Source organism: Dermacentor albipictus, chromosome 1, assembly GCF_038994185.2.
Source record: "Dermacentor albipictus isolate Rhodes 1998 colony chromosome 1, USDA_Dalb.pri_finalv2, whole genome shotgun sequence".
In the NCBI taxonomy this organism is placed as follows: domain Eukaryota; kingdom Metazoa; phylum Arthropoda; class Arachnida; order Ixodida; family Ixodidae; genus Dermacentor; species Dermacentor albipictus.
Genome location: NC_091821.1, coordinates 460,461,184 through 460,478,362, shown reverse-complemented (window position 1 = coordinate 460,478,362; position 17,179 = coordinate 460,461,184). Strand labels below are relative to the sequence as shown.

Here is a 17,179-nt window from a genome sequence, read left to right as displayed (position 1 = left end):
GAAAGTACAAACCCAAGTCTAAAAACCTTATGAAATTGCCTATGGGGACTTCATGTGTCAAAGACAAAGGGGACAACACTTTAGTGAATGAGATTACGGTTTTTGAAACCAGTGAGTCAAAATTGTGTGATTTGTTATTTAGAATGATTAGAAAATCGTCAACGAATCTGAACACTTTCGCGACATCGGTGTCATTTTTTAGACGTTCATCAAGAACCTGGTCACGGTTAGCTAGAAACAAGTCACTTAAGCGGGAGCAATACATGACCCAATGCATATGCCATCTTTTTGTTTGAGAACATTTCCTTCCCAAGTCGCGTAAGTCGAGTTAACATAAAAACGAAGAAGTTCTAAAAATCTGTCGCTAGTTAAACCACAAGCGTTCTGAAAACGAACCGCCCCAAACTTGTCAATGCTATCAGACACACATTGCATCACGTCATTCTGTGGGAGGGAATAGTACAGATCTTTTAAGTCAATAGAAAAAGCGACCATATCTCTGTTTTGACAGTCTTTAAAGAAATCCACTACTTGTTCTGACTTAGTCACCAAAAATGGGTCGTCGATTGGCAGGAGCTTTAAGTGCTTCTGTAAGTAGGTCGCTACATGTTTCTGCCAAGTAGCATTCTCAGACACAATCACTCTGAGGGGACATTCCGGCTTATGCGTTTTTGCAGAAAAAAACAATTCAAGGTCCCCCTTTGTGCTTTTTTCAATAGACCGGGATAAGCCATCTAGTTTGAAGCTTCTGCATAGCTTCTTAGCTTCATTTTGCACTTTCTTAAGTGTTACGTCCTTGTGGACCCTGAAAGTTGATGAAATGGCTTCACGAGCCTTTGAACTATACAGCGTCCTGTTCATCACCACGAAGCCACCCTCCTTATCCGCAGGGATGAGCGTGAGCGCATTGTCTTTCAAGAACTTAACAGTCCTGTTCAAGGAGAACTTTTCGCTAAGGGGACGGGACCGCGTAAGCACATCCACAGCCTCTGATACACACCTCTTCCCTTGCCTTGCACACGTGTCCGGTTCAACGAAATGTACCACTCAATGTTCTTTTTTGCTGTCACGTTTGTTTCCGCTCGCACGGTATATATTTATCGATGCGTGCGAAAATAAAATATCTAGTTGAAAGTGAAGCGCCGTGTCTGTGTATCTGTTTCTTTCTTCGTCCTCGTCCAAGTCGCGCTTATACACTCTACCATGGATAGTTTTGAACATTGAAGTTTCATGCTGGCTGAACCCCCAAGAGGTATTGGAAGCAAAGAGCGGGGAAAACAGTACAAAACAAGAACACACAGGACAGTGCTCTAACAGTCTTATTGTTAGGTGCCGCGTTTAGGGCTGTTCGCTTTGTAAGGACGTGGCAGATTAGCCACCGAATCGCTTTATTGCAGCTAATTGAGAGAGTAACATATTCAACATTTATGAATGTGTAAAGAGTAGGGCGCAAAGATGAGGACAGAAGAATAACACAAATGACAGGACTGGCGTCTGTCGTATGTGTTCTTCTTCTGTCCTGATCTTTGCGCTCTGCAATTTATACATTCAAGCATGAACCAACTAGCCCAAGCAAGAGTTTTACTTGAGCAAATTCTACATTTGTCGGCCGCGGGAATCAATTACCGTTTCAATATATACGGTATAACTCTTTGACTGGTTAAAATTCTTTGAAACGCGCCTCCTATTGTACGATGGTCTAAAGACGATTCGGGGAAGTAAAAAAAAAAGAATTACGGCAACGTAATTTTTGATATAATTTATGGAGATATAACTATCTCCATATATAAAATATGGAGAGAGTTATATTTCATATACTTCTTTTATACTTGTTCTTGAGGTGCATAAACTCGTAAGAGCCGATTATTGTGGGTGGTAAAAGGATGCGTTTATTGACTACAGCGCGTTGTAACACGCAGTTCACATCTGGGCTGGCAAAGGGGCACTTATCATTTCGCAAACATGTAATAATGCCCATGTGCCTCGTGATAAGACTCGTATCTCCTCCTTCACGACTGCACTCCTGTACAAGGGGCTAAGCCTTGCGTGATAAGAGCGAGCTCGCGTGCTGATGTAAGCCGCGTAAAAATTCACTTTCAACCCCCACAGACCACATGGAAGGATGGAGTCGTTTCAAAAACATTTGCGGAACACGAGCCGTTAGTAGATTGACTCTGAGGTAGCTTTTTATGGTCCAATATTATTGCCGCACGAAAACCCGCATGTTCTAATTTATGAAATGGGGCAAGTCCCATATCATCGTGCGACCGTACATGGATACCATCCATATATAAACCCGTGTGTTCTCACATGTGGGACTTGCCTCATGTGATCTGCCGGAAGATGCCGGATAGTGATGTCTACAGGGTGCATGCAGCGGTATTGGGAATCAGTAGCTGTGTATGGAATGCACAATTTTATCTTTAACGAAACAATGAGCCAGAAAGAAATATCAGAAAATGCAGTGGGGTTAACTAGGCGCAACCCAGTTCGCTGTTTTAAATCAAAGGGGAGAGTGGGATGCCGGTATAAAACGAAAATGGGAACATAAAATGAAAGGGATCAAGGAAAAAGAAAGGAAAATATATACTTCGATTCAAGGTTAATACAGGGGTCCTAAGGACAAAGATTTCGAAGAATATACAGGACCACATAATCGCGTTGCACCCTTTGAGCTGTATATTTGCCACGTAACACTAATCGTCATCTGTCTTGCCCGCATTTCCTTTCTATAACGCTAGCCCGGTACTTCGAAGTCACAAACGACACGCGCGTTATCAGCATGACAGAGCATCCTCGACAGGAAAGTAACGAGCGCTGCATTTTAAAGAAAGGAAATGCGGGTAAGACAGATAAAGATTATTGTTGTGTGGCAAATATACACCCCAAAGGGTGTAAACTTTTTTTAGAGCGTAGAGGGGACAAAGCCAGAACATGCTCATGTATAGAGAATTCAGTGGTAGAATACGACAGCCCAATTTCGAGAAAGAAATGTCCAACTACAATACATGGGACGATCTCTGTTCACACCCGGCATTGGTGTGCAGCATTTCATTACTTGTATCATCTGCCTGTTCATTACTGTATCATCATCTGTATCATGTATATCATCTGCCATTTCATTACTGTATCATCTGCAGGTGCGAGTAGCCAGTGCCTGAATCATCGGCGGCAGCCATCTTTTATTTCTTTCGAAAAGAAGCAGTCTGTGGTTATTCAGACGAAAACTATGTTTTGTTCGGCATATTAATGCATCTTTAACGTGTAGAGGTCACTTTGACGTGGTGAGTTCTCGCGGTTTTGTGACGTTGCGTGACAGGCAGTTGAAGTGGGTGTCGCCCGAAGACTTTTGACCAGTAGCGAGCGCTGATCGAAAAGGCATCGAATCATAACTATTTTTCATTTGTTCTTCCCAGTCATGCATAATCAGTGTGTTCACGACATATCAGATGGGTAGCTATCGCGGTTTTCGGGACGTCGCGTGACAGAGAGATGAAGTGGGGTGGTTCAAAAAAGTTTTTGACCACTCGCGGAGGGCTTACAGCAGAATTGGAATGGAAAAGTTTGGAATAGCTTCCTTCACGTTATAGCACCCATGGTGCATTTCCGGAGTAGGTATAGTGGCGAAGAAATCGTGCTGGTGAAGCGTCTAGAGATTGTCAGGTGGTCTCCAGGTCATTCTTTAGGAGGTATTAAGGGACCTTGGACTGGATGTGTTGCTCAATGAGGGCTATTAGAGGTCCGCTTTGCGCGGAAGCTATTCTTGATGTATGTTTACTATGTGTTTGCACTGATTCATTTATTCGTTATGATTGCACTTGTTATTGCCTTTGGAACGAAGTCTGATTCAACGTGCTGTTCCGCGTGCGCGGCCAGCTCCTGTGAGTGGTAATTTTTCGCAATCGCGTGAGATGTTCTGTTACGCGCAACGGCAGAGATTTCCGCTCCTCCTGAAATATACATTAGTCGCTGCTGCGAGTCCTAAATTTCTATTCTGTTTAGATAATGAACAAGTTGGAAAGCGGAAGGTAATATGGTGCAACAAAGGAGGGCAATGTTTAAGTTCTGTATCAATAATTCTACACGATGAACTGTACATCTGAATGAGATGACAAATTGTTGACAAAGAAAGGTTCTTGAAACTTTGGCATTTGACTGAGACATGTGCATCCCAATTTCGCCTGTACGAATTCCCTGATGCTACATTTCCGCTTCCGCATCATTACGCATTTTGATAGGTCATTCACTAAATTTAGCTTACAGTTCATCTGATATCTCCTTCCGCAATGAGAAAGCTGAAGGAGAAAGCACACCACGTATTGTTATTTGTTGCACAAAATACAGTCTGGCAAGTTCACTTTGGACAGGTCGCTGTAATTGATCATCTTAATGGTTATCCTACGAGGGAAATAGCTGAGGCATACTTTGTTTAAATCAGAAAGCGCTTTGTCTCATTCAGCCATTCGTCCGTGGCATTATCAGTAATAATGTACTTCTCTGGACAACCATGTCAAGTATTAGACTTGATTAATTCTTTTGTGTAACTCTCGCATTCTTTTACGTCTACTGAAGGAGTTTCATTGCGTACGTTTTATTTTCCTCAAACAATTCATATTTCTCTTCGTGTTGCGTACCGGTCATCCGATTATCCCACGTTAGCCACCATGCTCTCAGCATGCGGTGTGGTAGCATTCACGGACCGGCGTCGTTTTGCAGTGCCTTGCTTGACACTTATAGCGCGACGGCGTTTCGAGATGCGGGATGCGCAGTGGGCGTCTTCCTGTTGCGTCAGGCTGGTTGCAGCGCCTGCTCCTCGCTGTCCATTTGCTGTCATGTGTATACATGTTTTCGAAACAAATATATATAATAGTAATTGTTATGGCGATATGGAATGCATCCCGCAGTGGCAGTCACTGTCGTAGTAATGTTAACTGCAATTTCTTTACAGATTGCAACACACAATTCGAAGTCTATTCAAGACCAAGGACTTTCGCTTAGAACCCGGAGAAATGGCCATTCTGCACGAGAAAATACGGTATGCGAAACTGATCACTCCGACTGCATCTTTTGAACGTCACTAACATCTTTGACTGCAACCGTGTTATGTGCTCATCATAAAAATTGCACAGACTTCATGCACTGTGTCAAGAGATGCAATGTGATTGCACTGGAATCACGACGACTACGTAATAGAAGCTGACGTCATCGTCACGGGACGCTGCGTGGCGCCTAGTTCCTGAGGGCACTAGAAGAGATCAGGAAAAGGATACCCGCAATGTCCAGGCGCTCGTCAAAAAAATCTTATCGCATTAATACTTGATAGCGCGCCCCATATCATCTGATGTTGCATGTGGTGGCACTTCCACTGGCGTGAGCACCTGAGTATACGAGGTGCCTAGATTTAGGGCCATGTCTCCTTTGGTGTAAACAACCAGCCAAAAATAAATACAAGATAAAGCGAAAGCCGTAATACAGGGCTGAGAAAAAATGGTGGTCATCCGCACATTTAGAGATGGTCCAGTCCTTTTTTTTTTTAATTCTCATTACTGCCGCTCTCGACCAAGAGAATACCAGTTGCTTAAACGTACGTACCACAATATATGTCGATAATATACAAGGGGAAGGTGGGGCAATAGCATCAGAATTCTTGAGGAGAAACGCTGACAGTATCTCTACCGCCTCTAATCTGGATTTGTAGGTAGAGTATGAACGGCAACTCGTTAGCTCTAGAAACGTCATGAGGGCATGCAGGAATGAGTGCTCAAAATTGCATGCTCATGAGGTGGTGACGTCAAGATTTAGTCATGACTTAAGGCGCGCAGTGAACCTTCAGGGTCCTGTGGGAGTAATGCTAGGTGCGGCAAGCCGAGGCAGCTCGCCACGGGTGCAAAGAAAACCAGTGGCCCGTATATGAATGGCTGCAGCATTTGATAGCCCCGTGGATTGCTTGAATGTTACAGGCCTACATCTATAGGCTTGGGTATTTCTTTTGTGCTTTTGTGTACTTTTTCCTATGGGTGTTAGATTTGCGTGCTGCTTCGTGTATGATAAAGTTGTGCATGAAAGAAAAAAAAAGGTTAGGAGTATTTAGTGAATAGAACGCAGTTGTGGCGCGCCAGATTAGAGTTTTAGGACCTGATCGAAGGCGTTGGTGTCCACAAAGATACAAAACGTACAAGGATTCCAACATATCAGTGGTAATTTATCACTATCAGGATATATACACGAATTCTACGGAGAGCGTAATCACGACAGTGTAAAGGGTCCGGTCAAAGGAAAGCTCTAAATGCGGCACGAAAGAGTGCTATTCTATGGAGAGCGTAATCATAACTGTTTAAATGATCCGGTTAAAAGAACGCTCTAAATGTTACAGTAAAGAGTGCTGGTTCACGAAATCATCTGTCATGTCGCACTGACATGTTCCTTGAGTTCATTTAATCCGCAGTGGCAATAGAGCGCGTTCACTACTGCGGGGCACTTAAGCTCTTCAGTTAATGAGCACCTTACATTTTTAAACACACTTTCGCTTTCACAGAAGGTAACCGAAGGCTATATGGTGTTCACATGGTTGTATGTTGAGCGCTGTATATAGATCATATACCACTAAGATGCGAATAGTTTATGCTTCGATTTACTCAAATGTTCATGCGCATGACTTGAAAAACAAGTTTGTGGTTGAAGTAACCAATCTCCCTACAGCAGCAATATTACACATGTTAAATACTTCGGAAATACTTCCTCGTGAACTACACTGCTTCTCTATCTTAATCTCTCTATTTTTTTTTGCGTGGGCTGTGTCAGTGGGTTGAAACTCAAAACGCAATATTCAAGTGCATACAGTAGCATTGGCGGTGTAAGATGTAGTGTCAGCGCCATCCGTACAGTGGTTGCTTGAGAATCAGAAAAACCCATGGTCAACTGCTGCGGCTGCAAAACATGGATGTCGGAAGCGTATATGGAGTCCCGAACAGAGACACAGAAAAGCACTAAGAAGTTAAGGCACGAGGTCAATGAAGGAAAGACAGTTACCGTTCTTGAGAAATTCTGATGAAGAGTAACGTCTAAGATTCGGGCTGAAATTAGTAAGAAGCTCAGGAATACACTTCCGTGGATAGTTTTTTTGTTTTTGCCATGCGTTCAGAATTGAGTAAAGTGTGCGCCTCTGTTCTTAAAGTTTCATTCGTTATTTTAGTAGAAGTTTGATGCGGGATTCCAAATAACTTTACCGTTGCTAACGAATAAAAACAATTTTGCCAACTTTCCTCTCGTAAACGTTTTATTCTTCCTCTTGTTTCCTTCTGCTTTTCGGACCAGCAGAAGGGCTGTGTGGAATCCTTTCAGTCGTGGTTTAAGTTTTTCTTCTTTATAATGACAGGACGCTGGGAAGCTCGAAGGCAGGGCCTTTCCTGTTCGACTCGTTCAAGGTACATTTGCGACTCGATATTCTTGTGCACAATATTTCAGTCACTTAGCCGTTGTCTTTTGCTGTTTCAGCGCGAAATTGAAATCTGCCTCACCGCTCTGCTGCAAAAACTGCAAGCTGTGCCAAGTAAGACTTTATGTTCACGAACTACACGATTGCCAGTCAGACCACCGGTAGTAGGTATGAGAATTCCCACATTCAGTACACGTTTGGGAAAAATCCAGCAGCAGAGTGCCAAACTCACTTCGTACGATTGTTGTTATTTCGGTGTTGTGAAGTACAAGTTTTTGAGTTTTACGCCCCCTTTGAAATCGTTCACATGCATTCGTTTATTTTCGGTTGTCATAACACTCAGCTGCCGGTAACTTGTCAGGCGTACGCGTGTCGACAACAGGATGCAAAGTGAGAACAGTGGGCCTTTCGAAACATTAAGCTTCTGGAACGCACTGATGACGTGCCTGTAAGTGCATTCCGGTAGCCATTCTGTGTGAGCAGCTTGCGCTTCCCGGGCGACATTCCAAGACGTTCATTTTATGGTTGGCACTATGGCCTTTGTTATCGTTGCCTGCTCTGCGCAAATACATTTGTGTAATGAGATTTCGACTTAGTGACGATGCAGGTGTTCACAGTACACCTTGGAAGATTTTGTATGGCGGACCACAGGGTTGATTTTTGTAGTCAAACGTTTGACAAGCAACCGCCTGACCAGGTTAAAACATAGTGTATGAAATAAATTTTTAACAGTGACCACGCGCCCACAGAGGTCACGTTTGAAGGATGTTAATAAGAGCAGCATGTCTACAAAGACGTCAGCAGGGCCCTCAGAAGCATCTGGACACACCTTAGATTGGGACGGCGCGAGCCGTCCCAATCTAAGGTGTGTTTTTAGGCCTGTCTCATCATTTAGGCCTGTATGGGTGACAGGCCTAAATGTGCTATCACTAATGCGTTTAGAATCACTGAGCATTCGAACTACTGGAAACACCTTTAACAGAAATGATGACCATCTTCACCCCATTTATACGAAGCCATTTCGTCGCGAGTTCATAAAATTAAACATATTTGTTTAGGTTGCTACAGTGGCGACAAGACTTGCCAGTGACCATAATAGCTATACTACGGTTGTTAATTTGTAAGACATAAGGGAATGCCTTCTCTGTGCCTGTAGGCTGCGCAAAAGAGGCTCTTCGCTTTTTGAGGCAGACACATGACGAAGGGAGAATTCAAACAATTCTACGAGGAGCTCCTACTTCATGTCTAGCTCGCACTTGAATAGAGTTGCATGCATGCCAACGAAGAACACCCATGGTTCACTTTCTAGAAACTGATTGTATTTTAAGTCACGCGTTCGTGTACCCATTTGCAATTTGCGCATATATTATGCATTGAATAGCAACGAGAGGCCACGCATGACATCTGGGACTGCGCCTTAATAGTTCACTGCCTGTCGTAGCTTACTCCTGCTCTTAATTTACATGCTCGAATGCCGCATTCTTGTATAGATAACCTTTTCAATGCTGGTTGACTCACTGAAGCTATCTTCCACTCTCTCCTAAACATGCAGGAAATCTCGTATATTTACGTGGGTCGATATAGATAAGCTTCCAGGACCTTCTTGACCAGTGCACGCTGAGAGTAGGAATGATAGGCTTGGTCGTTTTGTGCATTCCCTAAGCCGCAATATATAATAGGTAATACCGTATAACGTTGGGCGAAAGAAAATTACTTCGCCGCGTAAGAGACAGCTGTGAAATATTTTAGTTGCTCTGCGGCAGTCTACATCGTTGTGTTATCTTTTTTCATTTGTTTCTCATTTGCTGCAGGAGAGAAACTGCTGGAAGTGCTTTCCTCCGAATGGGAAAACTTGTTTCGACACGTCCTGCCCACCCTTGACATGATCTTGTACGTCGTCAAGGCACGCACCTTCCGACAATCACTTTCGCGTCAGTCCCTTAGAGTCGAGAAACTGCCCCTACTTTTACGCGACTAGCAAATTTAATTGGCAGCGTAAAGACCGGGAAATCAAACCTACTCGGAATCTCGCTGCGGCGACTTCTAACGCTGAAAAGCTGGGAGATAGGCCACGGTATACGCGAGCGCACGAAGTACTCAGCAGGGTCAGTATCGTGCGTTTCACTGTTTCCTTCAGGTACGCACACACGCCCAGCCCGATTTGTCTGCGCAGCGTTGTTTGCGAAAAGCAGTGGTGAGAAAAGGTGTAGGACTAAGATGTGTCACGTGCAATGCGTTTTCGGCTTTTATTTGATGCTGCTGAAGCCGTCCCACTTGCCGCGGAAATAAAATTAAAAAATCCTTTTATTTAGCATGTATTGAGCAACAGTAAGCCGGATAGCGAATTTTTCATGATGATCCGCAATTTTCTCACTGGTACTATTGCTCTGAATTTAATATTTGATCGGTTAACCAATTATTATATAGTAATTATGCAATTACGTGGAATACAAAAATACACCTGTTCCAAACGATGAAAAACAATGTTACCTCGGTTCTGTACAGCTATGTGGCGTTTACATAATTTTAAACTTCGGCACCAGTTACGCAAGACACCCTGACAGAGACTCCGAAAAGCGATGTCAAATGCTAAGCACTAAGCTCAGAAGGAGGGTTCACATAGTGGAATGCTCTTAGCTTCCTAATTGTGGCCAGAGGTGGCATTAGAGTTCTAGTTCTGTCAAAATTCTGCCAGGTATTAGCGTTGAGTTACGCATCAGAACAGGCACTGGGGTGTCACGCACTTTTTCTCTTTGTTTACTTTTTTTTTCTCAATGAGCGCAGAGTTTTTGGCATCTTTATTGTCGCGTTGGACAAAGTGTTGGCGAGAGTTGCGTATGATGCACATTGGCACCTATGATGCGCAGTAAATGATTAAGTGGTAATTTTAGCGCCTATCTTAACCGTGTGTATGCAGGGTAAGGGCTCAACAACCGTGAGACAAGCCTTTCTTGTGGTGTTCCGAGACGCAGTGGTGACAAAGCTGGACCTTGAAGGTTTGTAACTGCTATTATCGGGCACATCTTAAGTAACCTAGCCTGCTTGTTGCGTGCATTGAACGTGCGTTCTCATTGAATGCGCTGTCTTGTAACCGCACAAAAAAGAAAGCAGCGCTTTTTTTCGGAAGCAAATCTTGATTGTAATAAGAAGCCTTTATTTAAAGTACAGGAAACGCAAAGATGTGCCAGCTTCCTCCAGTTGCGTGTTTTATCTTCTGGAATCTTGGTGCTGAAATCTTCATTGCTAAGCTCGCACATTCCCCGTTATCTATCTGTATTGAATTTTGCGGTTTCATGTGCCAAACCACGATTTGAGTATGAGGCACATCGCAGCGGGTACTCCTGACCAATATTGACAATTAGTGCCCTCAATTCACGGTACACTGGCGTGTTTGCATTTCGTCCCAATGGAAATGTGGTCATCGCGACCGGTATACGATTCCGCGATCTCTTGTCTAGTAGTGCAATACCACAGCCTCTAAGCCGTCGCGGCGCGCAGTTATTTATTCAAATTACTTAAATTCCTCGAATTTAATTTCTTTGATCCACCATCTGAATAAGAGGTGCGCCGTAGTGGGAGCCTCAGGATTAATTTTGACCGCCTGTGTTTCTTTACCACATACACAAATACAAGTACACGAATGCTTCTTTTTCTTGCATTTCGCCTCTTCTGAAACGCGGCCGCTGCGGCCGCGATCTGAACCACGACCGCGACCTCAGCAGTGCAATGCCATAGTGACTGGGCTACAGCGGCACATAACCCAAGTTCCTGCTAGACTGGGTTGCACTAAAGCTCTTTCGGAAACTGCAGCTTACACCTATCATTGGGAGCAAATCCATACGTCAAGCTTGACCGAAAGAGGATGCTTTCGTGCACCATATGTGATGTCATTAGTGCTTTCGTCATGGGGGCATTATTCCGTCTGTGCAGTCTAACAGTGAACGTTTTCATAACCGAGCGTATCAAGATGCCCAGCCCTGTCTTGCAAATTATAAGTCCCGCTGAAGAAGCGCTCACCCCTATGACATCTTGTCCATTGCTTTCCCATAAGATGCATCCATAAGTCCGGTGCTTGGATTCTTCTTGGCCTATTTATTTCTTCTCGCATCGAGCGAAATCGCGCGTGGACGTGCGGTACGTCTGCGATGACCCGGTGACTGTTGTCCACAAATGATGTTGCTGCAATCGCAGCATTGCGGAAGCCATGTGTATTCTTCGCCATGTAGTGTCATCTCATATGATAACTTAGATGCGGTTGTCAGTCATGACCTTCAGGAAATGGCGCTGCAAAAGTCTACAATGTTGTCGAATGGTTTGCGTCACTTGCACTTGTCAAAGTCTCTCAGTGTTAGGTCATGATCCGCTCTTCTGAGAAACAGGAAAGCCACTGTTTGGCCCTTCCGTGGTTGACGAATATTCGTGGCGATTTTCGCAAATGTTACTGTAATTATGAAAAAAGTATAGGTTAATGTATTTGCTTCTGGATTGATTGATAAAAATGAAATTTAAATCACGCACGACCCAGCGCAACTAAATTACTATATGTCTTGAACCCGTACCACTTTAGGAATAAAAGTTTAACATGTGTCACGAAATGCAGCGGTGTTGCATAAAGTATATTTCTAAAAGGCCTTTCTTATGCAGTGCTCTATAAAACTGCTTCAAATGCTTCGCACATTTTAAGGGTGGCATTTAAAACTGCGGAGTTATAATATGCTCTGGATTCCTAATCGAGGGACGTGCACCAAGCATAAGCAAGCTTCAAATGTGCAGAGGTAGCACGTGTGACAAAGATGTAAAATAATTCTTCCAATAACGCTAACTGTACGATATTTACAATTTATATCGTAGGCAACGCCGCCTATTTCGAATAATTGTGCTGAAGGTGTTGCGTTGCGTTGATTTCATCGGAAGCTTATAAATATGCGTAAATTCTAAAGAACTACACCTTATATGTTTCTTTGTATTTGATAGCTCTCTCATTAAGCCATATTCGCAATTTGAGGTTAAGATGCACACCTGATGTTGCGGCTATATTGCAGTGGTTCAAATTGAGCGATAAATTGAGAGCTGACTGATTCTAAATGCTCATCTCAGAGACATGACTTTGACTGTGGCGCATATGGGATGCGGAAGTTTTGCATTTTGATTTGTAGTCAATATAAATGTGGTGCCAGTTCCGTCGATCAGGTGAATAAACAGACCCTCGCAAGACCCAAGGTATGACGCAGCGTTTTACGCGTTCGCTATCTTGCTTGCAAATAGAAAATATATGGTTGTGCTTACCTTCAGCCTTCCAACGACTGAAAACACACCTAGTCAGAGAGGAACAGAGAAAAAAAGCGCCTCATTCGTGTTACTTGAGTATCTTAGTACGGTATACTTGATTATGCAGTGCGGAAGTGGACCGCTGCATTTACTTTTATGACACCCCAAGTAATTTCACAAGAAAAAAAGTATACGTAGTCTTGAATTACTAAAGTGACCGAAGTTGATAGATAAAGCTCATGTACAGAGAGCAAAGCTTATTCTATTTCGCTTGTACTGGCAGTTGTGAGCAGGCATTATCTCAGTTTGGTTACACACAAAATATTATATTTATCACCTGCCAGCGTAATGCCATCGTAACTCGGTAGTGTCCTGGATGCTGTCGCTTGTTAACTGCATTGCATCACTTGACACTGCAGCCAGGACAGGATTGCCTTAGTGTTATACAGTTGTTACTATCCAGCAAGATAAACTCTGTATGACTGGTTTGTCTTTGCAGATCTCATCAACGAGAACACTCGCCACCTCGTCCCCGATGGAATCCGGCATATGCTTCTTATTCTTTACGTAAGCCTTTATCTCGTCGTAGCTGAAACGAAACTAAATAATGCATAACTACTCTCATGTCGTTTCGCATTAGTTTCGCTAAGTGAAGCGTTTTTGTCAATATGATCCACTTTTTGATGATAGCGTGTGTAATCATATAGTCCCTGTTATATACATTAGTTGGGTCCCTACGATGACTTCATGGGTTTAGTTTTGCTTTGATTCATTACCTCTTCAACACAATTTACACTGAGCCTTCCGTATGCTCACTAACTCTTTTCGGCTTCCACCTGATTGTGTTATTTACATTTCTGAGCAATATTTTGTGATTTTGAACAGATGATGTTAATTACCTGTTTCATGTAGCTGCTTGTGTTCAGCAGTCAGCAGTAGGCACTGCCCTAAAGCCCGAAGGTGTTCCGGCAGGCCTGATTTATGTAGATGTATAAAAGATGCGGAATAAAATTACCATCATGATGATTATTACTTAGTGAAACATGTCGAACGTGAATAGTAGTGATATATAACATAGCAAAGGAAAACCAGGGAAAACACGGGGAATGCGGGAGATGGAAATAGAAATCCAGGGAAAACACGGAGAATGCGGGAGATGGAAAAGAAATCCAGGGAAAACACGGGGAGTGCGGGAGATGGAAATAGAAATCCAGGGGAAACACGGGGAATGGAGGAGATGGAAATAGAAATCCTGGGAAAACACGGAGAATGCGGGAGATGGAAATGTAGAAATCCAAGGAAAACACGGTGAATGCGGGAAACCCTCCCGGCTCACACCCTCTCCCCTTTAGAATAACTATACCTATATATGCTGTGCCGAGAAAAGCGTACATCGCCTTGAAGAAGACAAGTCCACTTGCCGAAACGTTGGCTCCTGCATTCACCTTCTGCACGTTTTGCTCATAGCAATGGAAAGAAGCTTCATCCAAAGGCAGAGCCGACTTTCAAGGGAATTCATTGCGCCTAGTTTCTATGTTGTATATAGAACGCTTCTGCACCTATGTCCTTCTTAGTTAAACATATGCAGGAATGAGATTGAGTGTAGGTATGAAGCACAAACGGAGTTCTATGTGCTCAACAAGTTATGTGCCGCGATCCTTATTTATTTCTGCTCAGTCTAAGATAGGGCATCTATGGTCATTCTGAACTCCATATACCTTATTCGTGCGAAACGCGCACTGTGGCACATACACTTCAGGGTTTTTCGTTAACTTCGCCAGGCGTAACACTGAATATGATACACGAAATGTCATCTGATGCCATCGCGGCCACATGCTGCCCGCCCTCACTATATTTGACCAACACTGACATAGAGAAAGTAATGGAGCATAAAAACTGACTCTACAGCTTTAATATTGCTGGATCAATGATATGATGCATGTTTTTTCAAGGGACGCCTTCGAATGTGGTTCCCCCTAAGTACGACTGCGGAAAGTGCTTGTTAAATGCAGCAACGGTACGATGAAGACTGTGAAGCTGTGAAAAGTTTTACTGTGAAGGAACGTACTAAGATGAATTACAAACTAGCCCCGCTAGAAGTTCTGTGAAAGGAGTTCGGGCACAAAAATTAAGCATACCGAGTAGGGTTTCTATGCTTCGCTGGTGAGGCATAGAACTGAAGCGACATATAAGATGCGAATACTGTTAAAGCGACTTGGATCATAACCGTCCCGGCAGTGTTTCGTACAAACATGGCCCCACCATTGATAAATCAACGGAATAGCATAAGCTTCTTTTCAGGTACGCTGTGCTATGAATTACTTGATACGCCGAACAGTTTGAGACTCTCCGCTATGTTTCAGGTAGATTTGCTACCCACGTTATCAGCTGAACTTGTGTAATGTTTTTCAAGGCCTGTTGTAATTCGTCTGGAAGTTCGTCTCACGAAATTAGCTAAATGAAGTCCTGGAGTATTAGGTGTCAAACCCACGATCTGATAATAATCTAACCGTTAGACAATGTGCACCTAGACTTAAGAGCACGAGCGTTTTAGCACTTTGCCTCCATCATCAACCCCCGCGGCGATGTCAAATCCGCGATGTCGAACTTAGCAGTGCAACGCCATCGCCACTAAGTTACCGCGGCGCGTGCCATCTGACGTAAATACATGCGTTTCATAGCACTCAGAAGGTTCAACGAAACGACTTTATGCAATCACGAACCAATGGATGCCATCACAGAACACCAACATATGCTGGTTTAGTAGAACTTGTTGTTGGGCGAGTTGGTCGATATTAGCGAACATTGTTTAACTGCGTGAGCAAATGAATCACAAAGACAGCGAGGGACAAGGACGGGCGAGGGACAGCGAGGGATAAGCTGCGCCCGTCCTTGTCCCTCGCTGTCTTTGTGGTTCGTTTGCTCGCGCAGTTAAACAATGTTCGCTAATATGCTGGTTTATTCTTTCAAATTGTAATGGGTGTAAAAAGCGATACAACAGAGTCTTGAAACAGCAGCCGTAGCTACGGTCTGGCGATTCATGAGTGGCGCAAAAGGTATGGTTGAGTGGTCCGCATGGTGAGCAGTGGCTTTTCTGTGACACGTAGCCTACTTGTATCTTGTTCTTGTCGAGACCAGTGATGTGCGTAGGCGTGGAAGGTCTGCCCCGCCTGCCGAAGCGATGACTTGGCGAAGGCTTCGGTAGATATAGGCGTGTACTTGTGGCAATAATGCACCACCACAACACCTTGGACCGCGAGAACAAGGTTGTGACGAAGACCCCGGATTTTTAGCTATTATGCGTACTACATAACTCCTGGTAGTTGCCGTAACTGAACTTACTTGAGTGTGTAGCGGGTCATAAAATTTGATGTGCCCGAATACCCTTAAAAGTGATAAATAATTCATTTTGTAAGTACGTTCTAAGCAGCAACATAAGGGGGAGGGAGGCAAGGGTACGACAATGAATTCCGATACCTGGAGGCAAAAGAAAACGATTGACCCGTGTCTGTGGAAGCTGGCGTGCCCATGCGGGCAGTACTAACGTTTCGTTTGAAAACAAGAAGTCGACTACCCTTAGGACAAGAATGTACAATTTTTTTACTCTGCTAGGGCTACAACGTCTAATTTCTTATTGAGAGGAAAGGAGCGAATAAATGTTGAATGAAATAAAGGAAATGTAGCCAGTGTTATTGTTGAGCTAATTTCGCACAAATCCCTTCAGACGCCTGCATGACAACAGTCATCATGAAATCTTTGAACATGCTTCGGCACTACATCTATATATATTATAGTTTATACCTGTTTCCGCGCAGAATGTCAGCGACAGTTATCCGCCAACAAAGACCAAACTGAAGCTTGAAGTACTTCTGGCACGTCTTCTGGATCCCTTCTTGGGATTTCAAGGCTTCTACGAAGGCAAGCCTGAGCCCACGATAAAGTCTGCAGAGCCTGAAGTCGCGGCACGCAGAAAGTCAGCAGGTACGCTTCCATGTACAGTTGCTTTATCACGTTCATTGTTGCGCGCACGCACGCACGCACACACACACACGCACACACACATAAACACACACACACGCACGCACGCAGACACACAAATGTCACTGGGCTGTTGTCACAGAAACGAGGCTTGCAACGCAACACCGCTCTGAAAAGAATGTAGCACTGCCATTTGAGGAGCCTACGTTTCTAGGCGTATTATCTGAAATAAAACAGAGTTTAGAAACAGAGAAATATCACCACGATAGTAAAAAAAAAGCAAAATCTTCAGTTTCTGTCTTGTCGCACAAGCATTCGCAGTTCTACGGAATGTCTTGAACATTTTTACTGATCTCTTGTGCTGAGTGCACTCGATTTTACAACGGGTGTTTATAGGATATCGTCGGATTTGAGGTTGCGCGTCGAATGCGAAGAACATTCTTGCGACCAGAGAAGAGTACTAATAAATACAGCTTACCTACTGCAAATTTGAGCGCT

General features: G+C 43.7%; 1 protein-coding gene across 1 annotated transcript in view; it reads left to right on the top strand.

The window, feature by feature from the left end:
- Positions 1-17,179, top strand: part of LOC135902807 (proline-rich protein 5-like) — a 58,195-nt gene that overhangs the window by 38,228 nt on the left and 2,788 nt on the right. The window contains exons 3-9 of the mRNA XM_070537697.1: positions 4,949-5,035; positions 7,376-7,424; positions 7,495-7,549; positions 9,247-9,338; positions 10,353-10,431; positions 13,203-13,270; positions 16,519-16,684. Coding sequence (XP_070393798.1) covers positions 4,949-5,035; positions 7,376-7,424; positions 7,495-7,549; positions 9,247-9,338; positions 10,353-10,431; positions 13,203-13,270; positions 16,519-16,684 — 596 coding nt within the window. The remainder of the gene's footprint in view (positions 1-4,948; positions 5,036-7,375; positions 7,425-7,494; positions 7,550-9,246; positions 9,339-10,352; positions 10,432-13,202; positions 13,271-16,518; positions 16,685-17,179) is intronic.